Source organism: Dryobates pubescens, chromosome 22, assembly GCF_014839835.1.
Source record: "Dryobates pubescens isolate bDryPub1 chromosome 22, bDryPub1.pri, whole genome shotgun sequence".
NCBI classification, from domain to species: domain Eukaryota; kingdom Metazoa; phylum Chordata; class Aves; order Piciformes; family Picidae; genus Dryobates; species Dryobates pubescens.
This window is the reverse complement of record NC_071633.1, coordinates 14,681,071-14,707,905: the sequence shown is the minus strand read 5'-3', so window position 1 is coordinate 14,707,905 and position 26,835 is coordinate 14,681,071. Positions and strand designations below refer to the sequence as shown.

The 26,835-nt window shown below is 58.8% G+C and overlaps 1 protein-coding gene across 1 annotated transcript in view; it reads right to left on the bottom strand.

Annotated features, from left to right (window-relative positions):
• Positions 1-26,835, bottom strand: part of DAGLA (diacylglycerol lipase alpha) — a 93,713-nt gene that overhangs the window by 31,379 nt on the left and 35,499 nt on the right. Inside the window, exons 2-7 of the mRNA XM_054171967.1 lie at positions 20,729-20,900; positions 16,072-16,210; positions 14,831-15,042; positions 11,100-11,201; positions 9,385-9,523; positions 4,418-4,505 (exon numbers count right to left, since the gene is read on the bottom strand). Of these exons, the coding sequence (XP_054027942.1) occupies positions 4,418-4,505; positions 9,385-9,523; positions 11,100-11,201; positions 14,831-15,042; positions 16,072-16,166 (636 nt within the window). The 5' untranslated portion in view covers positions 16,167-16,210; positions 20,729-20,900. The remainder of the gene's footprint in view (positions 1-4,417; positions 4,506-9,384; positions 9,524-11,099; positions 11,202-14,830; positions 15,043-16,071; positions 16,211-20,728; positions 20,901-26,835) is intronic.

Here is a 26,835-nt window from a genome sequence, read left to right as displayed (position 1 = left end):
TGGAAGGGAGCTCTGGAGCTCAGCCAGCCCCAGCCCCCTGCCCCAGCAGGGCACCCCCAGCAGCTTGCCCAGCAGCACAGTGCCCAGGGGGGGTTGCCAGCTCTCCACACAAGGACACTCCACAACCTCTCTGGGCAGCCTGCTCCAGGCCTCCAGCACCCTCACCCCAAACAACTTCCTCCTCAGCTTCAGAGGCAACCTCCTGCCTGCCACTTTGTGCCCTCTGCCCCTTGGCCTGGCCATGGGTACCACTCAGCAGAGTCTGGCCCCAGCCTCCAGCAGACTCAGAGACAGCAAAATGCTGCTGCTGGAGCTGCTGTGACACAAAGCTTGCTTGGCTCCAGTTTTCCACATGGATTGTCCTAAGCAGCTCGAGGAGAGGATCTGTGAGAGCCACCAGTGCTGGGTCTGAGGTCTCAGAGGGACAGCAGGTCAAGGCTGGGACACTGTCTGGGAACATGGTGGCATTTCATCCAGTCCAGCAGGAGCATGCCACTGGGAGGGTGAGGAGGCCAGTATATGTTGTGGGGTGACTGCAGAACAGCAAAGGCCTTTGTCCTGTACTGACTCAGTCCAAGAGAGACTGGGAACTGCTGGAGAGAGCCCAGGGCAGGCTCTGAGGATGCTGAGGGGCCTGGAGCAGCTCTGTGAGGAGCAAAGGCTGAGAGCCCTGGGGCTGTGGAGCCTGCAGGAGAGCAGCCCCAGAGGGCAGCTGAGCAATGCTCAGCAAGAGCTAAAGGAGCTGTGGGGGGCAAGAGGCTGGGGCCAGACTCTGCTGAGTGGTGCCCAGGGCCAGGCCAAGGGGCAGAGGGCACAAAGTGGCAGGCAGGAGGTTGCCTCTGAAGCTGAGGAGAAAGTTGTTTGGGGTGAGGGTGCTGGAGGCCTGGAGCAGGCTGCCCAGAGAGGTTGTGGAGTGTCCTTGTGTGGAGAGCTTGCAACCCCCCCTGGGCACTGTGCTGCTGGGCAAGCTGCTGGGGGTGCCCTGCTGGGGCAGGGGGCTGGGGCTGGCTGAGCTCCAGAGCTCCCTTCCCACACCACCATGCTGGGATCCTCTGACATCCCAGGATTCCTTCAACCATCTGTGGAGCTCAGGCATGGAAGTCTCCTTACTTTTGGACTTCCCCCAGCCCTAAGCACTGAAGCTGAAGAAGGCTTTGGGGTGAGTCCTAGAGAAGGGCTTCAGAGGGGAGGCAGAGGTCGAGGGGTCCAGCTGAAAGAGGCTGCTGACAGGTGGGAAACAGAATGGGATGGAATGAAGTGGAATGGAATGGAATGGAATGGAATGGAATGGAATGGAATGGAATGGAATGGAATGGAATGGAATGGACCAGACCAAACCAGACCAGGTTGCTGAGCTGGCAGCTCTGGGCTGGGACCTCTCAATGGGGCAGCATTGCCTGGGATCACAGTGGCCTTTCAGTCAGTCAGGATGATCTCCAGAGGTCCCTTCCAAGCTCCCCCACGCTTGGATTCAGTGTGAAAAAGCAGCAGGCTAAGCTTCCTGCGTGTGCTGGGCTCTGAATTCATGACAACCTGTCTGGAAAGCAGCTAGGAGGTATCAAGGACACTTCAGCAAAGACATCAGTGCAGAGGAGTGGCCAAGAGAAGGAGGAGGGGGGAAAAAAACAGGGGAAATGTTTAGCTTCAGCAGAAGGGCAAAGAAAGTGCCAGGGAAAGCATCAAGGGACCAAGCACATCAGTGATGTCCTCACTAAATATAGCCTTGTCTTTGGGCTCCTCACAGAGGCAGCTGACAAAACCCAGGGAGCAGATTGGAGGGGAGGTGAGCTGGGAGAGGCAGAGAAATGAGGCTGGGATCTGAACCTCAGAGGATGGGGAGGCAGGTGAGGGCTCCCTGAGCGTGTGGCCCTCACAGATGGCAGCCAGTGTGGCTTAGGCTGAAAGGCTCTGGTGGGAAGTGCTGGGCAGCTGTCTGCAGGGTGCAGGCAATTGCCACAGCCCTCACTGCAGAAATCCAGCAGCCTGGATTGGGCCCCTTTGCCCTCTCAGTGACACCCCTTGCCCTCCCACTGGCCCCCTTTGCCCTCTCAGTGACACCCCTTGCCCTCACACTGGCCCCCTTTGCCCTCTCAGTGGCCCCCCTTGCAGGACTGGCTGAAAGGCCACTGTGTTCCCAGGCAATGTTGCCCCATTGAGAAGTCCCAGCCCAGAGCTGCCAGCTCAGCAACCTGTTCTGGTCTATCCTCCCCTATCCTCCCCTCCCCTCCCCTATCCCATCCCATTCTGTTTCCCACCTGTCAGCAGCCTCTTTCAGCTGGACCCCTCGACTTCTGCCTCCCCTCTGAAGCCCTCCTCTAGGATTCACCCCAAAGCCTTCTTCAGCTTCAGTGCTTAGGGCTGGGGGAAGTCCAAAAGTAAGGAGACTTCCATGCCTGAGCTCCACAGATGGTTGAAGGAATCCTGGGATGTCAGAGGATCCCAGCATGGTGGTGTGGGAAGGGAGCTCTGGAGCTCAGCCAGCCCCAGCCCCCTGCCCCAGCAGGGCACCCCCAGCAGCTTGCCCAGCAGCACACTGGCATAGAATCATAGAATCAACCAGGTTGGAAGAGACCTCAAAGATCATCAAGTCCAAGCTGTCACCCAACACCTCCTGACTACTAACCATGGCTCCAAGGGCCACATCCAATCCCCTCTTGAACACCTCCAGGGATGGGGACTCCACCACCTCCCTGGGCAGCACATTCCAATGGCTAACAACTCTCTCTGGGAAGAACTTCCTCCTCACCTCCAGCCTAAACTTCCCCTGGCACAGCTTGAGACTGTGGCCTCTTGTTCTGGTGCTGGGTGCCTGGGAGAAGAGCCCAAACCCCACCTGGCTACAACCTCCCTGCAGGCAGTTGTAGACAGCAATAAGCTCTGCACATGTGCTCCTCATGGGGGGCTTGGAAGCTCTCCACACAAGGAGACTCCACCACCTCTCTGGGCAGCCTGCTCCAGGCCTCCAGCACCCTCACCCCAAACAACTTTCTCCTCAGCTCCAGCTGGAGCCTTCCACTTTGTGCCTGTACCTTCCTGCAGAAACACAAATGCTCCTTCAGGCTCTGTGGGCTGAGAGGAAGAGCAACAAGCACAGCCCAAAGCCCTCAAAGCCTGCCCATTGTGAGGGCAGCTCAGCTCCTTGCAGGGCATTGCCAGTCCTTGCCTGCACTGCCATGGAGGCTGAGCTGAGTGCCTCCAGCCCCCACTGGCCACACATCATCCATGCCCCCCAGCAGGAGCCCCCACGCTGCTCCCAGCCTGCTGAGCCCCACAGCTCAGCAGCACAGCCCCAGAGCTCCCTGCCTGAGGGCAGCTCAGCAGCACAGCCCCAGAGCTCCCTGCCTGAGGGCAGCTCAGCTCCTTGCAGGGCATTCCCAGTCCTTGCATGCACTGCCATGGAGGCTCAGCTGTGTGCCTCCAGCCCCCACTGGCCACACATCATCCAGGCTCACCCCAGCAGGAGCCCCTACGCTGCTCCCAGCCTGCTGAGCCCCACAGCTCAGCAGCACAGCCCCAGAGCTCCCTGCCTCAGGGCAGCTCAGCAGCACAGGCCCAGAGCTCCCTGCCTGAGGGCAGCTCAGCTCCTTGCAGGGCATTGCCAGTCCTTGCATGCACTGCCATGGAGGCTGAGCTGAGTGCCTCCAGCCCCCACTGGCCACACATCATCCATGCCCCCCAGCAGGAGCCCCCACGCTGCCCCCCAGCCTGCTGAGCCCCACAGCTCAGCATCACAGCCCCAGAGCTCCCTGCCTGAGGGCAGCTCAGCAGCACAGCCCCAGAGCTCCCTGCCTGAGGGCAGCTCAGCTCCTTGCAGGGCATTCCCAGTCCTTGCATGCACTGCCATGGAGGCTGAGCTGAGTGCCTCCAGCCCCCACTGGCCACACATCATCCATGCCCCCCAGCAGGAGCCCCCATGCTGCTCCCAGCCTGCTGAGCCCCACAGCTCAGCCTCAGAGCTCCCTGCCTGAGGGCAGCTCAGCAGCACAGCCCCAGAGCTCCCTGCCTGAGGGCAGCTCAGCTCCTTGCAGGGCATTGCCAGTCCTTGCATGCACTGCCATGGAGGCTGAGCTGAGTGCCTCCAGCCCCCACTGGCCACACATCATCCATGCCCCCCAGCAGGAGCCCCCATGCTGCTCCCAGCCTGCTGAGCCCCACAGCTCAGCCTCAGAGCTCCCTGCCTGAGGGCAGCTCAGCAGCACAGCCCCAGAGCTCCCTGCCTGAGGGCAGCTCAGCTCCTTGCAGGGCATTCCCAGTCCTTGCATGCACTGCCATGAAGGCTGATCTGAGTGCCTCCAGCCCCCACTGGCCACACATCATCCAGGCCCCCCAGCAGGAGCCCCCACGCTGCTCCCAGCCTGCTGAGCCCCACAGCTCAGCCTCAGAGCTCCCTGCCTGAGGGCAGCTGCTTGGTACCTACCGACTGAGAGTCTTTTGTCCTTGTGCAGCAAAGGAAAACCTTGAGCCTGCGGGTCCAGCTGCTGGCCTGCCCCTCCTCCAGGCGGTGCCTGTGAACAGAGGGTGCACATGAGGACAGGCAGGAGGACACACAGCTGGCTCTGCTACACAGTCACCCAGCCCAGGCTAGCCCTGGGGAAACCTGCACTAAGCCATCCCAAGAGAGAGTCAGAGCAGGGGGCTGCGGTGTGGGCAGGCAGCGGGCACCGGGCCGGGGCAGCGCAGGTGGTGTTGGCAGGGGGCTGGGGGGAAGCAGGAGGAGATGTGGGACCTCCCCAGCTCAGCTTGAGCTCTTTAACCCACTGAGCAGCTGCCAGGGGGCTGCTGCAGGGTTGAGAGCTGAGAAACACAGACTGGCTTTGGTTGGAAGAGACCTTTCATAGATTTGGCAGGGTTGGAGGGGACCTCGAGGCTCAGCCAGTTCCAACCCCCCTGCCGTGGGCAGGGGCTCCTCAGCTTGCTCACAGCCACCTCCAGCCTGGCCTGAAAAGCCTCCAGGGCTGAGGCTTCCACCACCCCCCTGGGGCAGCCTGTGCCAGTCTCTCACCACCCTCCTGGGGAGCAACTTCTTCCTGACATCCAATCTGATCATGGAATCCAACCATCAACTGCCAGGGCACCACCAAACCCTGGCCCTCAGCGCCGCAGCTCCACTGCTCTGAAACCCCTCCAGGGATGGGGACTCCACCCCTGCCCTGGGCAGCCTGGGCCAGGCCTTGGCATCCCTCAAGGGCAACAATTTGTTCCTCATGGCCAGCCTAACCCTCCCCTGGTACCAAGGGGCTGGGCTGGCTAACCTCCAGAGGCCCCTTCCCAAGCCCAGCACGCTGGGATGCACCGAGCGGGTCGCGCCTGCAGGAACAGACGCCGGGAAAGGAGCATTTGGCTGCAGGAGAAGGGAGCAGAACCCCCCAGGGCAGGGATCCATAACCTCCAAGGCAGGCTTCCCAAAGAGAAAGAAGACTCTCAGTGCCCTGGGAGAGAGCTGGCAGGGCTCAGCTTGCTCCACCACACGCCAGGAGAACTTGGGCAGCGACGCAGAGAGCTTCGCAACCTCGCTGCGGGGGCTGAACAAGCAAAGTGTGCTCCGAGCTATTTCCACTCCAGCTTTTCCCCTTCCCCCCCCCCCCCCCCCCCCCAAATTCCTTCTTCCTGGCACTGAGCTTCCCCATCAGCTCTCCAGCAAGTTGCTCAGAAAAGCCTCAGCACAATTAGCTGAGCTGTTTGTTTGGTTGTTTGGCTTTCTTAGCCCTGCAAGAGCACAAAGAGCCCACACACATCACGATGCCGCTGCCGGGGGAGCAGCCCCGGCAGGGAGCTCAGCAGAGGCCCACAGGAAGGAAAGCCAGGGGCACACAAAGTCCCCCTGGGGCCACACATCCAGGTGAGCCACAGGCAAGCTGGCTCAGGTGAAGTGTGGCCATAGAACCATGGAATGGTTTGGCTTGAAGTGATCTTTATAGGTCACCCAGGCCCAAGCCCCCCGCTGCAGTCAGCAACCCCAGCAGGTTGCTCAGAGCCCCTCCAACCAACCTGAGCTGCAGTGGTGCCAGGGCTGGGGCAGCTCCCAGCTCTCTCTGGGCAGCCTGGCACAGGCTCTCACCACCCTCAGGGTCCAACATTCCTCCCTTCTCTCCAGTTCAAACCTGTGTCAGCTCCACACCATCAGCCCTCATCCTGGCACAAAGGGCCCTGCTCCAAACTCTGTCCCCAGCTTTCTCCTCAGCTCCTTGAAGCACTCAAAGGCCACCAGAAGGTCTCCCTGGAGCCTTCTCCTCTCCAGGCTGAACAACCCCAACTCTGCCAGCCTGGCCTCACAGCAGAGGGCTTCCAGCTCTGCCATCACTGCTGTGGCCTCCTCTGGCCCTGCTCCAACAGCTCCCTGCCTGTGCTCCAGAGCTGCCCCCAGCACTGCAGGTTGGGTCTCAGCAGAGTGCAGCAGAGGGGCAGAATCCCCTCCCTCCTGCTACTGGCCCTAAGGCCATGGTTGGCTTCTGAGCCAGCTCATCTCCAGCTTTTCACCTCTCAGTACCCCTAAGTCTGCCTCCACAGGGCTGCTCTCCAGCCCTTCACCCCTCAGCCTGGACTGGCACTGAGTGCCCTAGCTGCAGGAGGCACTTGGCCTTGTGGAACCTCATGAGGTTCACCTAGACCCACTGGAATACCAAGGTCACAGCACTGCTGTCCAGCAGGAGACAGAGCAGAAGTCACACCTTGAGTCCTGTGTCCAGCTCTGGAGCCCTCCATTTAAGAAGGACATTGAGAGACTTGAAGGTGTCCAGAGAAGGGCAACAAGGCTGGGGAGGGGTCTGGAGCACAGCCCTGTGAGGAGAGGCTGAAGGAGCTGGGGTTGCTTAGCCTGGAGAAGAGGAGGCTCAGGGGAGACCTTCTTGCTCTCTGCAACTCCCTGAAGGGTGGTTGCAGCCAGGAGGGGGTTGGTCTCTTCTCCCAGGCAAGCAGCACCAGAACAAGAGGCCACAGTCTCAAGCTGTGCCAGGGGAGGTTTAGGCTGGAGGTGAGGAGAAAGTTCTTCCCAGAAGGAGAAATTTGCCATTGGGATGTGCTGCCCAGGGAGGTGGTGGAGTCCCCATCCCTGGAGGTGTTCAGGAAAGGCTTGGCTGCGGCCCTTGGAGCCATGGTTTAGCAGTCAGGAGGTGTTGGGTGACAGCCTGGACTTGGTGACCTCTGAGGTCTTTTCCAGCCTGGTTGATTCTATGCAGTCCCAAGGCAGAGTGAGGGATTTCCATCAGATCTGCTGTCCCTCAAGCCAGAAACAGGCAGAGAGTTCCATGACCTAGCCTCTGGAGAGGGTGGCTTTAAGCAAGAGGTGAATTTCAGAGCCTGTTCCCTGCCACCAAGCAACTGGGGGTGTGGTGAGCACACAGCAAGGTTTTGTGTTTCCCCTTCAGGCTGTAGCCCACAGCCTTGTGCTTGTTAACATCTGTTCAGGTTCCCTTTCTGGAGTGGCAAACAGCAGGAGCAAGCTCTCCATTAATGTTACAGGCCTGGAGGGAGAAACCTGGCCAAGGCCCAAAGGACAAACCTCCTTCACTCACTCACTTGTCTCTGATCTCAAAACTCCTCACAGGAGAGAGAGGTTTGGCCTTTCTTTTGAGGTCTTTTGAAGTTCTCTGGTTAAAAACCAAAGCCAAATTTGCCACCTGAGGCATTTGGGTTCCCTTTGGAAGGGTAATGCACTGAGTCAAACAGCTTTTGAGGCAGTGAGGTGCAGATCCAGGGTGTCACACAGAGTCCCAGCAAGGGGGAGGTTGGAAGGGAGCCCTGGAGCTCAGCCAGCCCCAGCCCCCTGCCCCAGCAGGGCACCCCCAGCAGCTTGCCCAGCAGCACAGTGCCCAGGGGGGGTTGCCAGCTCTCCACACCAGGACACTCCACAACCTCTCTGGGCAGCCTGCTCCAGGCCTCCAGCACCCTCACCCCAAACAACTTTCTCCTCAGCTTCAGAGGCAACCTCCTGCCTGCCACTTTGTGCCCTCTGCCCCTTGGCCTGGCCCTGGGCACCACTCAGCAGAGTCTGGCCCCAGCCTCTTGCCCCCCACAGCTCCTTTAGCTCTTGCTGAGCATTGCTCAGCTGCCCTCTGGGGCTGCTCTTCTGCAGGCTCCACAGCCCCAGGGCTCTCAGCCTTTGCTCCTCACAGAGCTGCTCCAGGCCCCTCAGCACCTTCAGAGCCTCCCCTGGGCTCTGTCCAGCAGTTCCCAGGCTCTCTGGAACTGGGGAGCCCAGAACTGGAGAGCCCAGAACTGGAGGCAGTGCTCCAGCTGTGGCCTCACCAGGGCAGAGTAGAGGGGGGAGGACAAACTCCCTTGCCCTGCTGATTGTCACAGCTTCTCATTCCCATCTCCTCAGAGATCACAACACAAGGCTAGCAAACAGGCTCCAAATAGGCAGGACTAGTGTCAGCACCATGTTGTAAAGTCTGAGAGGAACACAGAATCACCAAGGTTGGAAGAGATCTCATAGATCACCAAGTCCAACCTGTCACCACAGACCTCATGACTAGACCATGGCACCAAGGGCCACATCCAATCCTTGTCTGAGCGCCTCCAGGGATGGGGACTCCACCACCTCCCTGGGCAGCACATTCCCATGGCTAACAACTCTCTCTGTGAAGAACTTCCTCTTCACCTCCAGCCTAAACTTCCCTTGGCACAGCTTGAGACTGTGTCCTCTTGTTCTGCTGCTGGGTGCCTGGGAGAAGAGACCAACCCCCACCTGGCTGCAACCTCCCTTCAGGGAGTTGTAGAGAGCAAGAAGGTCTCCCCTGAGCCTCCTCTTCTCCAGGCTAAGCAACCCCAGCTCCCTCAGCCTCTCCTCCCAGGGCTGTGCTCCAGACCCCTCCCCAGCCTTGCTGCCCTTCTCTGAACACATCCAAGTGTCTCAAAGTCCTTCTTAAATTGAGGGGCCCAGGACTGGGTTGAAAGCACCTCTAAAGGCCATGCAGCCCAACTCCCCTGTGGTCAGCAGGACCATCTTCAACTCCACCACACTCTAGGATGGGACTTGATGCTCAGCTAGGATCTTGCCCAGCATGAGCCTGGCAGGCACTATGGCCTCTGAGTGTCCTCAAGGTGGACCTAACCAGCCTTAGCTTATGCATCCCCAGCTCCCTCAGCCTCTCCTCCCAGGGCTGTGCTCCAGACCCCTCCCCAGCCTTGCTGCCCTTGTCTGGACCCCTTCCAGCCCCTCAGCACCTTGCCTGACCCGAGCGGCCCAGAGCCGCACGCAGCGCCCCAGGTGTGCGCCGCGCGGCGGGGCTGAACGACCTCCCTGCTCCTGCTGGCCACACTGCTCCTCTGGCCAGCATCAGGCCAGCTCCTGATGGAGGAACTGATGTTCCTGGAGGTGAAGGCTCCCCCTGGAGCAAGGTGGGAGAGAGCAAAGGGAGCAGCCTGCCGGCGGCGCTGCCTCACCGCAGGTTGTAGGTCCTCAGGTTGCGCTGCCTCCGCTTGGTGGCTCGAAGCTTGACAAAGGTCCTGCCTGTGGGGTCGAAGACGCAGAGGACAGTGATGCAGACACTCAGGATGACCACCCAGTTGCACACCACCATCCCTGAGGAGAGAGAGGAGGGGGGGGGGGGGGAAAGAAAACAAGTCAGGTGTCCTGCTGCTGGCTCTGGGCAGCGTCAGGAGGAGGGCTGATGGCTTCCGAGAGGGAGCGGCTGCATTTCGATGAGGTGTCAGAAGGAGCTTCTGCCCCATGAGGGGGGTGAGGCACTGGAAGAGGCTGCCCAGAGAAGCTCCAGACAAGCCTGGAGGTGTTCAAAGCTAGGCTGGATGGAGCCTTGAGCAACCTGAGCTAGTAAGAGAGGTCCCTGCCCGTGGCGGGGAGGTCGTAACCAGATGCTCTTTAAGGTCACAGGATTGGAAGGGACCTCTGGGACCATCAAGTTCCAACCCCCCCTGCCATGAGCACTAGAGCAGGTCCCTTCCAACCCAGGGCAGAAGGAGCAGCAGCAGGGATGTGACTCCTGCAGGGGGAGCTGGAACTAGGTGATGGAATCACAGAATGGTTTGGGCTGGAAGGGACCTTAAAGACCGTTTAAGTTTCACCCCCCCTGCCTGCTAGACCAGGTGGCTCCAACCCCAAGCATTCAATGAAGTCTACCTCTTCCTGCTTTTCACCACAGGCATCAGAGCCACCCTCTGCCAGAGGGCAGAGAAAGCTCCCCCAGATACCCTTGCAGCCAACTGCAGAGAAGGGAACTCCTCTGGACAGGCCTCTAAACCCCAGGGAGATTCTCCAGCTGGTGTTTAGCAGATTGCTCCAAGAGAGATCCTGAAGCTCCATGCTAAAGGCCACTGAGTACCCCCTGAGTATCTTGAGGGACTTCAGCATTAGTATCACTAGTGACAGGATGAGAGGGAATGGATTGAAGCTTGAAGAGGGCAGATTGAGACTGGAGATGAGGAAGAAATTCTTGCCAGTGAGGGTGGGGAGACACTGGAACAGGCTGCTCAGGGAGGCCACAAATGTCCCCTCCCTGAAGCTGTTCCAGGCCAGGCTGGATGAGGTCTTGAGCAACCTGGGCTGGTGGGAGGTGTCCCTGACCCTGGCAGGGGGGTTGGAACTGGATGAGCTTTCAGGTCCCTTCCAACTCAGACCACTCTGTGATTCTCTGACTGATCCCTGCCAGGACACTGGCTGAGACTACAAAGGAGCTCCAGTAAAGCTATTTTAAAGCTGAAGAAGAGGAACCAGTCCTTGCAGGACTCCCCAGCAAACCCATGAGAGTGGTGAAGCCCTGGAATGGGTTGTCCAGGGAGGTGGTTGAGGCCCCAGCCCTGGAGGTGTTTAAGCCCAGGCTGGACGAGGCTCTGGCCAGGCTGATCTAGTGTGGGGTGTCCCTGCCCAGGGCAGGGGGGTTGGAACTAGCTGATCCTTGTGGTCCCTTCCAACCCTGACTGATTCTATGATACTATGAAACCCCTTCCATGGGCAGAGGACTTCTTGCCTCAGTGCAGCCAGCAGAGACGAATGGACCCAGCCGTTCCGGGCAGCCAAGCACCACACTGACAGCCCCAAGCAGTCAATCCCAACCCCCCACACCTCCCAAGGAATGGGCTCCCCAAGGCAAGGAGGTGCCCACAGCCATGGAATGTGCCCAGACCATGCCCCAAGCACGTACCCAGAGTGACACTCTTGGCTGTGAGGTCATTGCAGGAGCTGTAGTACTGCGTCAGCCAGACGATGCCCACGATGGCATAGATGAACTCGATCACCAGGATGGCTGCAACAAAGGGAGCACAAGGGAGGGTTGCAGCCTCTCCCCAAGGGCTCAGGACTGCCTCTGCCCACCTCCTGGGGTGGAAAACCCAACCCAGCTCCTTCAGCAGGACATGGGCTCAGCTTGATGGTCGGACTCGCTCTCAGTGCTGTGAGTAAGCGAGGGCAGGCCTGAGCCTCAGTGCCTGGCAAGGTGATGCTCAAGGAAGTGAACCCAAACTGGCCTGGGGCCTCACTGCCAGCTGCTCCTTCATGACACAAGGGCCATGTGCTGAGGCAGCTCTGTGAGGAGCAAAGGCTGAGAGCCCTGGGGCTGTGGAGCCTGCAGAAGAGCAGCCCCAGAGGGCAGCTGAGCAATGCTCAGCAAGAGCTAAAGGAGCTGTGGGGGGCAAGAGGCTGGGGCCAGACTCTGCTGAGTGGTGCCCAGGGCCAGGCCAAGGGGCAGAGGGCACAAAGTGGCAGGCAGGAGGTTGCCTCTGAAGCTGAGGAGAAAGTTGTTTGGGGTGAGGGTGCTGGAGGCCTGGAGCAGGCTGCCCAGAGAGGTTGTGGAGTGTCCTTGTGTGGAGAGCTTGCAACCCCCCCTGGGCACTGTGCTGCTGGGCAAGCTGCTGGGGGTGCCCTGCTGGGGCAGGGGGCTGGGGCTGGGTGACCTCCAGAGCACCCTTCCAAGCTCACCATGCTGGGGTTGGGGCATCCTGTGCTGTGCAGAGGTGTGAATCACCCAGCCAGCAGTGGGAAGCCTCCCTCAGGTGAGGAGAATCACAGTGCACCAGTGGCTAGGCCTCACCCTCCCCAGCCACTTGGCCTGATTCAGAGACACAGGGAATCAGCTGGGGGCATCCAGGATGAATTCTGCCTGCTACACTTAGCTAATGCTCCCAGCACCTTTGCTCCTTGCCATCCTCCTCCCAGTATTAATTGCCAGGACACAGCCCTCAAGGAGTCATTTACTGACTCCTCACTTACCCTGGTAACAAACAAGGAACTGGGCTGGGGGGGTGTTAAGAGTGGAGACCAGGCTGGATGGGGCCTTGAGCAACCTGGGCTAGTGGGAGGTGTCCCTGCCCATGGCAAGGAGGTCACAGAATTGTCAGGGTTGGAAGGGGCCTCGAGGACCATCTAGTTCCAAGCCCCCTGCCATGGGCAGGGACACTTCCCACCAGCTCAGGTCCCTTCCACCCCAGCCCACTCCTTGCTGCAGGGCAGAAGGAGCAGGAGCAGGGATGTGACTCTCCTGGGTTCACAGTGGGAATTCTTCCCTTAGAAAGAAGATGTGGATGACAGCAGATGCTTAAAATGGGACAGTCACATGGACCTTGCCCACACAGTGGTCACACTCCCTCTTTCTACCATCACAACTGATGAAGCCAGGGAGAGGAAGAGCCCCCACCAGACAAGCCTGGAGCAGGCCCAGGCTCCAGTGGCAATCCAGATCCTGAACACATCTAGAGCTGAAAGCAGAGGAAGAAGAGAAGTGGAGGATTTGGGGGGGGCTGGGGAGGGGTAGAAAAATGGTTCTCAGGCTGCTCTCTGCCTGCTCTCTGCCTCCCCTGCCCCATTTGAGCCTGGTTTATAACTCAAACTGCCAGGGAGCTTCGTGCTTCCCCCAGGGAGACTGCAGAGTGGCTGGGAGGCTGGAGGAAGAGTTTGTTTGCTCTTGCTGTTAATGATTTGCACTCAGAAGGTGGAAAATGCCTCTCCCAGGCAGAGCTTTCAAAGCAAGGTCACCCCTGGGTGTGAGCAAACAAAAAAGAAACCAGGGAAAAAAGGAGATGCAAAAAATACCCAGGGGAAAAAAAAAATACCACCCCCAAGCCAGGAGAAGCTTTGGAATGAGCTCAGCTCTGGGGCTCCAAAAGAGGTTGGTCTCCAACCTGGCCATGGTTCTGTACTGGGAAGGCCAGGGGGGAACAGAGGGAAGGGAAAGCCAGAAGGGGGGACAGAGAGGAGGAAGGGCCAGGGAGGAGGGAAAGCTGAGTGGGGGGACAGAGAGGAGGGAAAGCCAGGGGGGGACAGAGAGGAGGAAGAGCCAGGGAGGAGGGAAAGCTGTGGGGGGACAGAGAGGAGGGAAAGCCAGGGGGGGGCAGAGAGGAGGAAGAGCCAGGGAGGAGGGAAAGCTGTGGGGGGACAGAGAGGAGGGAAAGCCAGGTGGGGGCAGAGAGGAGGAAGGGCCAGGGAGGAGGGAAAGCTGTGGGGGGACAGAGAGGAGGGAAAGCCAGGAGGGGCACAGAGAGAAGGGAAAGCCAGGGGGGGCACAGAGAGGAGGGAAAGCCAGGGGGGGCACAGAGAGAAGGGAAAGCCGGGGGGGCACAGAGAGAAGGGAAAGCCAGGGGGGGCACAGAGAGAAGGGAAAGCCAGGGGGGGCACAGAGAGAAGGGAAAGCCAGGGGGGGCACAGAGAGGAGGGAAAGCAAGCTGAAAGGGAAGCCCCTGAGTAAGAGAGCAAGGCACACCCTCTTTCCTGCTCTAGCTCCTGACGGGTGAGGGAGGCAGGCAATGTGTTTTAGGAAGGCAAATATGCAGTGCAAGAGAGGATGGAAGCAGAGAGCAGGTGGCAAACCTGATTATCTCATGGTGCCTGGAGGTGGAAGTATCAAAGTACAGGTTGGTGCCTCACATGTGAAGCCAAGAGGTCAAGCACATGTCTGAAGGGTAGGTGGGTGTAGATGTGCCTGCAGCACAGACAGGGGCAGGAGCACCATGAAATACAGCCCTGTATGAGGGGGAAAACTAAACTGAAAAGGTGGGGGAGAGGTGTAGAAGCAGCTGACTGTGGCAGATCTGTGTCAGGAGCTAGAAGGGGAGCAGATTTTTGTATGGAGGGGAAGGCTGGACCTGCATGGCAATGAGGATGGCAAGTGAGAAGGGTTTGCTAGGAAGAGATTTGGGGCACTGCACGAAGAGCCTTCCAGCACTGACAGGGTGCAGGCAACGTGATGGATTCAGATGCACATCACATACAAGTGGCCATCTGGATGTCTTTCAGAAGCTCTCTGTGTGTGTGTGTGTTTGTCATGGGTGGTAGGGGAAGAGAAGTTCTTCTGTGATTAGCAGATGGCAGAGTGGAGGCTGAGTCATTATTAGGAAGGTCCTCGGGGCCTCAGCACTGCTTAGGCCACACCTGGAGGCCTGTGTCCAGTTCTGGGCCACTCAGTTTAAGAAGGGACATTGAGACACTTGAAGGTGTCCAGAGAAGGGCAACAAGGCTGGGGAGGGGTCTGGAGCACAGCCCTGGGAGGAGAGGCTGAGGGAGCTGGGGTTGCTTAGCCTGCAGAAGAGGAGGCTCAGGGGAGACCTTTTTGCTCTCTCCAACTCCCTGAAGGGAGGTTGTAGCCAGGTGGGGGTTGGTCTCCCAGGCAAGCAGCACCAGAACAAGAGGCCACAGTCTCAAGCTGTGCCAGGGGAGGTTCAGGCTGGAGGTGAGGAGAAAGTTCATCCCAGAAGGAGAAATTTGCCATTGGGATGTGCTGCCCAGGGAGTCCCCATGCCTGGAGGTGCTCAGGCAAGGCTTGGCTGTGGCCCTTGGAGCCATGGCTTAGCTGTCAGGAGGTGCTGGGGGCCAGGCTGGACTCGGTGAGCTCCGAGGTCTTTTCCCAGCTGGTTGGTTATGATTCTGTGACTCCAGGCCTCTTACCCAGTCTGACATAGAGCACATACTGCATGGAGTCCCGGGGCTCTGTGTAGAGGATGCTGCCCCTCATGCTGAGCCAGATGATGGCCACCTCTGCGATCATGCAGCTGAGCAGGATGCCCAGGTAGCCTCGGCCGTGGTCCACCAGGTTCAGGGAGCAGGTCTCGTTGGGGTTGTACACCAGCCCAAAGAGCACCACAGAGAGGATCACAAACCTGCCAGGCACAAACCCCCCTGGTTACCAGCAGCAAGCCAAAGGAAAGCTGCAACACCCCTCTCCCCCCCCTCCCCTCTCCCCACCTCCCTATCTGCTCTCCTCACAAAGCTAAGGATCCACAAGTGGCCAAGCTGCTCGGGTCTGGACATCTCCTTGCCACAAAGCCATCCAGGGGCCCTGCTTCCCCAGTCTCACCAGTGTGATGTTGGGTCAGGTCTCATAACACTGCAGGAGCTGCCACTCCAATTTGGGTTTTTTTCCTGAGCCCCTCTACAGAAACACAGCCCCAAGCACCAGGGCAGCACCTTGGGTAGGACCATCTTGAAGGATGGAGATGTTGGGTGAGAAACCCAGCCCCAAGCTCCAGGGGAGCTCCTTGGAGGATGGAGATGTTGGGTGAGAAGCACAGCCCCAAGCTCCAGGGGAACACCTTGGAGGATGGAGATGTTGGGTGAGAAGCACAGCCCCAAGCTCCAGGGGAGCTCTTTGGAGGATGGAGATGTTGGGTGAGAAACACAGCCCCAAGCTCCAGGGGAGCTCCTTGGGTAGGACCACCTTGGAGGATGGAGATCTTGGGCAGAAGGTTGGACTTGATGATCTTAGAGATCTTTTCCAACCTTCATGATTTTATGCTCCTGTGCAGGGAGCTCTGGGCAGGTTCCTTCTGTGCAGCTGGAACTGGAGCACATCCAAAGAACCAGAAGCTGGAGAGGTCATAGAACCATAGAATGGTCAGGGTTGGAAAGGACCTCAAGGCTCAGCCAGCTCCAACCCCCCTGCCATGGGCAGGGACACCTCACACTGCAGCAGGTTGCTCACAGCCACCTCCAGCCTGGCTGCAAACACCTCCAGGCAGGAGGCTTCCACCACCTCCCTGGGCAGCCTGTGCCAGGCTCTCACCACCCTCCTGGTGGTGTCTGTCACCAATACCCCAACCAAACCTTCCAGCTGCAGGAAGGCTTAGAGGTGGAAGAAGGAGGATGGGTGGGAGACATCAGGAGGCATGGCTCTTGCCTTTCTCACTTACCAGGTGGTATGCAGGAGGAAGAGGAAGACTGCTGGCAAAACCAGGTCATCGCTGCCTACGGACCAGCGGCGGCGGAACACGACGATCCCTGGCATGGCTGGTGGCTCTCAGGCAGTTCAGCAGGCACAACACTCACCTCCTGCCAAAGAGGAGAAGCAGAGGCTCTGCTGAGCATCCTCAAGGCCCCTCAGGAGAGCCCCACAAAGCCCCAGCAGCAGGAGGAGGAAAGGAAGCCGAGGGGAAGCCTCCTCGCTCGCCAGGCCCCCGCAGGGAGGTCGGAGGCAGGTGGGGGTCGGTGTCCTCTGCCAAGGAACAAGGGGCAGGGAAGAGGAAACAGCTTCAGTCCCAGCATCACTGAGGCTGGCAAAGACCTGCAAGACCATCAGGTCCAACCTTCTACCCAACAGCCCCATGACCACTAAACCCTGTCCTGGAGGGCCCCATCTAGATGTTTTTTGAACCCCTCCAGGGCTGGGGACTCCCCCAACTCCTTGGGCAGCCTGTGCCAGTGCCTGACCACTCCTGCAGCAAAGAAAGGCTGCCTGATGTCCAACCTGGCACAGCTTCAGGCCGTTAGAGCTGCTCAGGTTGCAGCAGGGGAGGTTTAGGTTGGCTATCCAAAGAGACTTCTTCACTGGCAGGGCTCTCCAAGAGTGGCACAGGCTGCCCAGGCAAGGGAATTGAATCCCCAGCCCTGGAGGTGCTTAGAGGAGGCAGAGGGGTGGTGCTGAGGGCCATGGTAGACTTGGTAGAGTTAGGTCCTGGTTGGGCTTGATCAACTTAAAGGTCATTTCCAAGCACATCAGCTCTATGATTCCAAGGGACTCCTACCCCCAGGAGCTGTTTCATCCCACAGGAGGCCAAGCTTCTTCCTCCCAGCACCAGGGGGCATGGCAAGCTCGAGAAGGAGAGGACAGGAGAGGGCTGGGCTCTTTAAGGAGCTGGCAGCATTAGGTGAAGCCACTGAGTGACTTGCTGAACATAATCACCACTCCTGACCCAGCTGCACTTCATGAGATTACTTAGAATCCTGTTAGGGCTGCATGATGGTAAGCAGGCACCACGGGGTAGCTTTGGACAGGTTAGACAGGTCCCAGCTCTGAAGGTGGCCTTATTACCATGCTCCTCCTCAGGCAGACCTGCTGCCAGTCCCTCCTCTCAGCCAAAACAAAACCAGCACCCAGCAGTGAGTGGAGAAGCTGCTGGCTGACTCCCAACAGCAAGCACTTAAGCAAGCTCCAAGGAGGCCTCTCACTCAAGCCAAGACCTCTGCTCAGATTGTCCTCAATCATCTGGACAAGGAGATCAAGGCACCCTCACTGAACTTAGACATGACACCAAGTATTGATCTGCTGTAGGGTTGGAGGCTCTGCAGAGGGGTCTGGCCAGGCTGGATCCATGGTGAGGCCAATGGGAGGAGGTTCAACCAGGCCAAGAGCTGGGTCCTGCACTTGGCTCACAACCACCCCAGGAAGGCTCCAGGCTGGGGGCAGAGTGGCTGGAAACTGCCTGGTGGGAAAGGAGCTGGGGGGGTTGGTGACAGCAGCTGGGGATGAGCCAGGGGGTGCCCAGCTGGCCAAGGAGGCCACCAGCAGCCTGGCCTGGAGCAGCAAGAGTGTGGCCAGCAGGAGCTGGGCAGGGATTGTCCCCTGGGCTGGGCACTGCTGAGGCCACAGCTGGAATCCTGGGGGCAGTTTTGGGCCTCTCACTCCCAGAGGGACATTGAGGAGCTGGAGCAGGGCCAGAGAAGGGCAACCAAGCTGGGGAAGGGTCTGGAGAACAGGGCTGAGGAGGAGCAGCTGAGGGAGCTGGGGGTGTTGAGCCTGGAGCAGAGGAGGCTGAGGGGAGAGCTTCTGGCTCTCTGCAGCTCTCTGCAAGGAGGCTGCAGCCAGGTGGGGGCTGGGCTCTTGTGCCAAGGAACAAGTGACAGGGAATGGCCTCAAGTCACCCCAGGGCAGGTTTGGGTTGGCCATGAGGAACAATTTGTTACCCTTGAGGGTGGTCAAGGCCTGGCCCAGGCTGCCCAGGGCAGTGGTGGAGTCCCCATCCCTGGAGGGGTTTAAAGCTGCAGGGCTGTGGTGCTGAGGACCATGGTTTAGCCCCAGACTTGGCAGTCTGAGAATGGTTGATCTTGAAGATCTGAGAGGTCTTCTGCCACCAAACTGATTCTGTGAGCAGGTGCAGCCAGCTCCACCTCTCACCTGCTCTGGCTTCACCCTGCCGGCTCCACACCTCTGGGCTCACCCTGGCCCCTGCCAGGCTCTCTAGCAGCCCAAAAGCCTTTTCCCCCTCCCAGCTGGGTGGCTCTCCTATTTTTGAAGCTTGCCCAGGGCTTTATAAAAAGCAGCAGCAGTGGGCCAAGTCACGAGACTGCCGAGGGCTGGCCAGACACCTCCTCCCAGCACGGCTCTCCCACTCCACGGCTGCTGCGCCGCGCAGCCTCCAGCCTGCTCCGCTCCATCCCGGCGCCTCAGCCCTCTCCTGCAGCTCACCCAGCCTCCCCTTCTGCCTGCCCTGAGCACCAGGCTTCGAACCATGGCCCACAAGCATGACTTCTCGGTGCTCTGGGCAACCTGTGGCTTCTAAGCTGCTGCCTGTGCGGGCTGCCCCCAGGCTTCCCTGCCCTCAGTCCTCTCCCCTGTACCTTCCCTGTCCCACCGCAGACCAGGCAGCACACCTTGGCCTGGGCCTCTTTGCTCCAAGCCACCACCTCAGGAGGGTTAGGTTCTCCCAACTGAGAACAGATTCAGCAAATCATAGAATCATTAAGGTTGGAAGAGACCTTCAGGGTCGTGGAGCTCAACCCTTCACCCAGCACTGCCAGGGCACCGCCAAGCCATGGCCCTCAGCACCACAGCTCCAGGGCTCCGAAACCCATCCAGGGATGGAGAGTCCAGCATTGCCCTGGGCAGCCTGGGCCAGGCCTTGACAACCTCAAGGGCAACAAATTGTTCCTCATGGCCAACCTAAACCTCCCCTGGGACAACTTAAGGCTATTCCCACTTGTCCTGGCACTTGTTCCTTGGCACAAGAGCTCAACCCCCTCCTGGCTGCAGCCTCCTTGCAGGGAGCTGCAGAGAGCCAGAAGCTCTCCCCTCAGCCTCCTCTGCTCCAGGCTCAACACCCCCAGCTCCCTCAGCTGCTCCTCCCCAGCCCTCTTCTCCAGACCCTTTCCCAGCTTGGTTGCCCTTCTCTGGCCCTGCTCCAGCTCCTCAATGTCCTGCTTGGAGTGAGAGGCCCAAAACTGACTCCAGGATTCCAGCTGTGGCCTCAGCAGTGCCCAGCCCAGGGGACAATCCCTGCCCTGCTCCTGCTGGCCACACTCTTGCTGCTCCAGGCCAGGCTGCTGGTGGCCTCCTTGGCCAGCTGGGCACCCCCTGGCTCATCTCCAGCTGCTGTCACCAACCCCCCCAGGTCCTTCTCTGCCAGGCACTTTCCACTCTGCCCCCAGCCTGGAGCCTTCCTGGGGCTGTTGTGAGCCCAGTGCAGGTCCCAGGTGTGCTCTGCCTGCTTCCACCACCCTGTGCCAGTTTAAGAGGCTGCAGGAGCAGCAAGCACCTAATGTGGATTCCTTCCCCACAGCAGCAGATGGGGACAGAGCAGGTTGTCAGTGTCAGACAGCAGAATGCTCCTGGCTGTGTGCTCCCCATGCTCCCAGTGCACCACCCAGGCTCCCAGGGAACTGGTAAAGCTGGCTGTTGAAAACCTAAAGCATGAGGGCTGGGGCTCTGCCCCTGGTGTGCAAAGAAGGCTGATGACAGAGGGCCTTGAGGCTGTAAAGCCCAAAGCAGCCTCCAAGATTCAGGCTCCCAGTCTGGAGGCTCTTTGGCTTCCTCCCAGGAGTGTAGCTTTCAGGTGATGAAGGTGTACCTGGCAGAGGCATTGGGAAGGGCAGAGTGCGAACAGCACTGAGGGCACTGCCTCCAGCCCTGGAGGTGCTCAGAACATGAGGAGATGTGGCACTCTGGGACATGGTCTAGTGGCCACACAGGGGTTGGACTGGGTGGTCTTAGAGGTCTTTTCCAGCCTTAAGCATAGAAGGGTTTGGGTTGGAAGGGACCTTAAAGCTCCTCCAGTTCCAACCCCCTGCCATGGGCAGGGACACCTCCCACCAGCCCAGGCCTCCTCCAGCCTGGCCTTGAACACCTCCAGGGAGAAGCAGAGAATCAATAAGGTCGGAAAAGACCTCAAAGATCACCAAGTTCAACCTATCCAGGCTGGGGGCAGCCACAACCCCCCCTGGGCATCCTGTGCCAGTGTCTCCCTGCCCTCAGCTCTCAAGAATTTCTTCCTAATCCCCAGTCTAAGCCTGCCCTCTCCCAGCTCCAAGCCATCACCTCTCACCCTGTCTCCCCAAAGCCTCCTCAGAAGCCCCTGCCCAGCTCTCCTGTAGCCCCCTCCAGAGGCTGCTCCAAGCTCTCTCCCTCGACCACTCTGTGACTGGAGTTTTGCAACAGCACAACCTCCTCCCCCTCCCTCCCCCTCCGACGCCCAGGGCCCTACCACCTGCACCCCGGGCCGGTTCCCAGGCTCCCGAGGCTGGAAGGAGAGGGCAGCACATGCAGGCTGGGAGCTGTGTGTGGGCAGAAGGGGTTCGGAGAGCCCTCGGCCCTCTCGGGGAGGCTGGGGAAGGCTTGGATGGAAGCACAGAGCTTACATGGCATGTGGTCCAGCTGCTGCACATTCTTCTCTCCCATCGGGCTAGGAGTCAGGGAAAGTGCAGCTCCACGGAGACAGCCATCAGAAGGCAGGGAGGGAGCAGCAAACTCTTCTTTGCAGCCATTGAGCGATCCCACACGGCACAGGGAAGGACCCGGGCTGGCGACCGCCTGCGACAGAGCCCGGCATCGTCCTCACTGCAAACCCCTCCCCCCTCCGAGGCACCCAAACCTCTCCCATTCGGCTGGGGGCTGCCGAGAGAGAGCCCCTGGGGTCGTGGCTCCCCTTTTCCACACATGATCTCCCCCCACCCCCCCTTCCCCACAGCACCCTCTGCAAGGAAGTGACATCATCCCTATTCTGAGGGAGCTCGGGTGTGGATTGTGGGAAGGAGGATGGGGAGCTGGGTGATGCTGTCAGAGATGCACAGGGAGAGAGAGAGAGAGAGAGGGAAGAGAAGGGAGGCAGAAAGCCTCCAGCAGCAGCTGCGGCAGCAGCAGCACAGAGCTCCCAAACCTCCTCTTCCTTGCCAGGCAGGAGGAGCGCTGCGGCAGAGGCTCGGGATCCTCCGGGAGCTGCTGTGGGGATGGCATCAGGGAAGGGTCAGCGGAGCAGGGCTGGGAAAGGTTCGGGGCTGCTGCTGGTTTGTCCTCTGGCATGGACTGAATGGGCGGGGGGGGGCAGGCAGAGGAGCCGGGGGGGAGGGGGAAGGAGGGGAGGGATCGGATGGGACACAAAAGGGGCACAGAGAGGGGGCCAGGGCGCTCATAGAAAGGAGAGACTGTTCCAGAGGAGCTGCTTCTCCCAGGCCTTTTCAGCCCTTAATTCCTTGTGACATGCTCTGGGCTATGACAGGATGTGGGGGAAGGGGGGTGTTGGAATTAGCTGTCTGGAGGAGAAGGCTGAGGGAAAAAGAGCAAGGGAGCAAAAAGCTCCGGCGAAGCCAGGGCTGCAGCTACGGCTGGGAGCTCTGCTCTAAGCCAGCAGCCCAGCGCGGCTGCCCTCGGCCTCGGCTGCGGCTCCCCAGGCAAGCACGGAGCCCAGCGCCGGCAGAGCCGAGGGAGAAGGGCTGGGAGGAGAGCCTGCACGGCAGGAGACCACCCACACCACGCCAACACCCCGGGAGAGCAGCAGCTTCTCCCCGGCAGCGGGAGTTGCGTTCAGCTCCCAGCACCACGCAGGCCCCCGGGGGAGCAGCGGCACCCACGCAGCCCAGCGCAGCAGCCTGCTGCAGCCCCCCAGCCCCGGCCCCCAAAGGCTTGGGGGGACCCTGCAGCCCCACCTCCCTCACCTAAACCACCTCTCCTGGCCACTGCTCAGCCTCCTCCAGGTCACACCCCTGCTGGCAAGCAGGATAGGATAGGATAGAATAGGAATAGAATAGGAATAGAATAGGATAGAATAGAATAGAATAGAATAGAATAGAATAGAATAGAATAGAATAGAATAGAATAGAATAGAATAGAATAGAATAGAATAGAATAGAATAGGATAGAATAGGAATAGGATAGGAATAGGATAGGAATAGGATAGGAATAGAATAGGAATAGAATAGGAATAGAATAGGAATAGAATAGAATAGAATAGAATAGAATAGAATAGAATAGAATAGAATAGAATAGAATAGAATAGAATAGAATAAGGAATAGGAATAGGAATAGAATAGGAATAGGAATAGAAATAGAATAGAATAGGAATAGAATAGACCAGACCAGGTTGGAAGAGACCTCAGAGATCATCAAGTCCAACCTACCACCCAACACCACCTAATCAACCCAACCATGGCACCAAGCACCCCAGCCAGTCTCCTCCTGGACACCTCCAGGGATGGGGACTCCACCACCTCCCTGGGCAGCACATTCCCATGGCCAATCTCTCTCTCTCTGTAGAATTTCTTCCTCACCTCCAGCCTAAACCTCCCCTGGCACAGCTTGAGACTGTGGCCTCTTGTTCTGGTGCTGGGTGCCTGGGAGAAGAGACCAACCCCCACCTGGCTGCAACCTCCCTTCAGGTAGTTGCAGAGAGCAAGAAGGTCTCCCCTGAGCCTCCTCTTCTGCAGGCTAAGCAACCCCAGCTCCCTCAGCCTCTCCTCCCAGGGCTGTGCTCCAGACCCCTCCCCAGCTTTGTTGCCCTTCTCTGGACACCTTCCAGCATCTCAACATCTTGCAGAGGAGCAGCCCCAGAGGGCAGCTGAGCAATGCTCAGCAAGAGCTCGAGGAGCTGTGGGGGGCAAGAGGCTGGGGCCAGACTCTGCTGAGTGGTGCCCAGGGCCAGGCCAAGGGGCAGAGGGCACAAAGTGGCAGGCAGGAGGTTGCCTCTGAAGCTGAGGAGAAAGTTGTTTGGGGTGAGGGTGCTGGAGGCCTGGAGCAGGCTGCCCAGAGAGGTTGTGGAGTGTCCTTGTGTGGAGAGCTGGCAACCCCCCCTGGGCACTGTGCTGCTGGGCAAGCTGCTGGGGGTGCCCTGCTGGGGCAGGGGGCTGGGGCTGGCTGCTCTCCAGAGCTCCCTTCCAAGCACCACCATGCTGGGACCCTGAGTGATTCTGCAGCTCCTACACCCATCTGGAGAGCTCAGACCTAGGAAGTCAGTGCAGGCTGCTGGCAGCAGCAGCACTTGCAGCAGGTGGGGCACACAGGTAAGCTCTTGTCCCCTGGATTTGGAAGGTCACTTTGTCCTCCAAGATGTATTTTGGGTATTGGTGTCAGGGGGCAGTTTGTGCAGTCCCAGATGCAACCTAATGAGATCAGCTCTGTCCTGATGACATTGTAGGAGATGATTGTGGTGCAGTGACCTCCTTCCTCCCTGGGGGAGCTGCATCTGAAATGTGCCAAGCCACGAGGGGCTTTCTGAGCCCTTTCCTTTCTCCAGCCCTGATGGCCTTGGTCCCATGGCTCTGGATCTGACTCATTTCCCTCCCCTTGGAAAAAGGGGAGACTCTGAAGGAGAACCTAAGAAGTGGTGTGTCATTCAGAACCCAAACTAGGAGGGCCCAGGGGTTTCTAGCCAATGTAGAGCACCTGGTTGTCAATATGGCCCTGAATTGCTCCCTGGAAGCTGAAGTCACCTTTCAAGCTCACCCAGTCCAACCCTGCTGCAGCCAGCAGGGAAAGCCCCAACCACAGCAGGTTGCTCAGAGCCCCAACCAACCTGAGCTGCAGTGGTGCCAGGGCTGGGGCAGCTCCCAGCTCTCTCTGGGCAGCCTGGGCCACAGTTTCACCACCCTCAGTGCCAAAAGCATCCTCCTGTTCATGTAGACATGAAAGCAGAGCCCTGTCCCCAGACTCATTCTCAGGCATGCTGGAGCTGTCCTCACAAGCTCCTGGCAGCTGCTGTACCTTCATGGAAGGAGCTTCCCCTGCAGCCCCTCTAGGAGATCTCTTCTGCCACTTGTACAAGGCAGACATGTCTGGGGAGGACCTCATCTTCCTTTGCTGTTGTGCAGCTTATCCACAGCTTCTGTTCACAGCATCCCAGCATGGAGCTGGGTTGGAAGGGAGCTCTGGAGCTCAGCCAGCCCCAGCCCCCTGCCCCAGCAGGGCACCCCCAGCAGCTTGCCCAGCAGCACAGTGCCCAGGGGGGGTTGCCAGCTCTCCACACCAGGACACTCCACAACCTCTCTGGGCAGCCTGCTCCAGGCCTCCAGCACCCTCCCCCCAAACAACTTTCTCCTCAGCTTCAGAGGCAACCTCCTGCCTGCCACTTTGTGCCCTCTGCCCCTTGGCCTGGCCCTGGGCACCACTCAGCAGAGTCTGGCCCCAGCCTCTTGCTCCCCACAGCTCCTTCAGCTCTTGCTGAGCATTGCTCAGCTGCCCTCAGGGCTCTCAGCCCTTGCTCCTCACAGAGCTGCTCCAGGCCCCTCAGCATCTTCAGAGCCTGCCCTGGCCTCTCTCCAGCAGTTCCCAGGCTCTCTTGCACTGGGGAGCCCAGATCTGGAGCCAGGACTGCAGCTGTGGCCTCAGCAGGGCAGAGCAGAAGGGAAGAAGTACCCCCTTCAACCTGCTGCCCTCAGTCTTCTGCATGCCTCCCCCAGGAGACCATTGCCCTTGTTGGGTACAAGGACACATTGCCAGACCATGGGCAGCTTGTTGTCCCCCAGCACTGCCAGGCCCTTCTCTATGCTGCTTTGCAGCAGCTCAGCCCCTCACTGGGGCTGCTGCAGTGGGGATGCTCACCAGAACAGATTGGCAGTAACAAGAGCAGGCTGCTGGCCACTTGGCCCAGCCCTGCCCCATCTCATCTCCACTTACTCCTCCTTAACATCTTCCCACAAAGCCCCCCCGTGCCTCAGGCAGCATCCATCCTGGAAGCTGTTTTCCAAGTGATTAAATCCCTCCCCTCTGTCCCTCACTCCAAGCACCTCTGGGCTTGGGGAAAATTAGCTCTTAGGAGTCCCTCATGATCTTCAAACAGACAGCACCTCCCACCTGGTACCCTCCCAGCCTTGCAATTTACACCTTTCCATTTCCAAAGGCTCTTCTCAGAGCTTCTCTTAAGTGATTCCTCTTCATTCAGGAGGGGAAAAAAAAAGGACAGGCAGCACCAGAAGGGATTCACTGAACCCAAGAGAGAAAGACAGACCTTTGCTCCTGTGGAATCAGCTGGTGTCAGCCCAGAGGCTGCTCCCAGGGATCCCCAGTCCTCACCACAGCTCCCTCAGAGAGGACACCCAATGACAACCCCCCCAGCAGCCCCTCTGTTCCAGGACACAGCCCTTGGTGGACTTGCCAAGGGTGCCTTAGCTGAGGTTAGGAAACAGAAACCCAAAAGACAGACCCAAAGCAGCTGGACCTGAAGTTTTCCCTCTCTGATTATCTTTTCTTTCCAGCTGGGTAGCCCTCAGGCCAGGACTGGTCCATGGCAGGAAGGATGAAGCTGGAAAGCCCTCAGGCCAGGACTGGTCCATGGCAGGAAGGATGAAGCTGGAGAGCCCTCAGGCCAGGACTGGTCCATGGCAGGAAGGATGAAGCTGGAGAGCCCTCAGGCCAGGACTGGTCCGTGGCAGGAAGGATGAAGCTGGAGAGCCCTCAGGCCAGGACTGGTCCATGGCAGGAAGGATGAAGCTGGAGAGCCCTCAGGCCAGGACTGGTCCATGGCAGGAAGGATGAAGCTGGAGAGCCCTCAGGCCAGCACTGGTCCATGGCAGGAAGGATGAAGCTGGATAGCCCTCAGGCCAGGACTGGTCCATGGCAGGAAGGATGAAGCTGGAGAGCCCTCAGGCCAGCACTGGTCCATGGCAGGAGGAGGAATTTTGTGCTTATCTCTACAAAGCTCCTTCATTTTAGTCCACAAAGACAATGCTCACCATGAGACAACTTCAACTGGCCAAATACATAGGAAGAAAAATGCCCTGAGAGAGATGAGAAGATCCTCACCCTGCAGCTCCAAGATGACCAGCACTTGCCTCCTTGCCCTCAGCAGCAGCACAGTTGAACTCCAAGCTTCCTGATGGTTGGGCAGCCACAGTCCTGTGATTCCTACCTGTCAGACTACAGAGAACTGGAAAAGTCTTCAGGATGAAGTGGTCAAGAGAGAAATCTTCTAGAAGCCTTCATGATGGGCTGGCCAAGAAACAAGAGAAGCCAACAGAGAAACTTGAGAGAAGTCTTCCTGATGGACTGGCCAAGAAACAACAGAGGAAGCTTTTAAAGTCTTCAGGATGAAGTGGCCAAGAAAGAAGCCAACAGAGAAATCTTCTAGAAGCCTTCCTGATGGACTGGCCAAGAACCAAGAGAGGCCAACAGAGAAGGCTTTGCAGAGTCTTCCTGATGGACTGGTCAAGAACCAAGAGAGGCCAACAGAGAAGGCTTTGCAGAGTCTTCCTGATGGACTGGTCAAGAACCAAGAGGCCAAGAGAGAAGGCTTTGCAGAGCCTTCCTGATGGACTGGTCAAGAACCAAGAGGCCAAGAGAGAAGGCTTTGCAGAGCCTTCCTGATGGACTGGTCAAGAACCAAGAGGCCAAGAGAGAAGGCTTTGCAGAGCCTTCCTGATGGACTGGTCAAGAACCAAGAGGCCAAGAGAGAAGGCTTTGCAGAGCCTTCCTGATGGACTGGCCAAGAACCAAGAGAGGCCAACAGAGAAGGCTTTGCAGAGTCTTCCTGATGGACTGG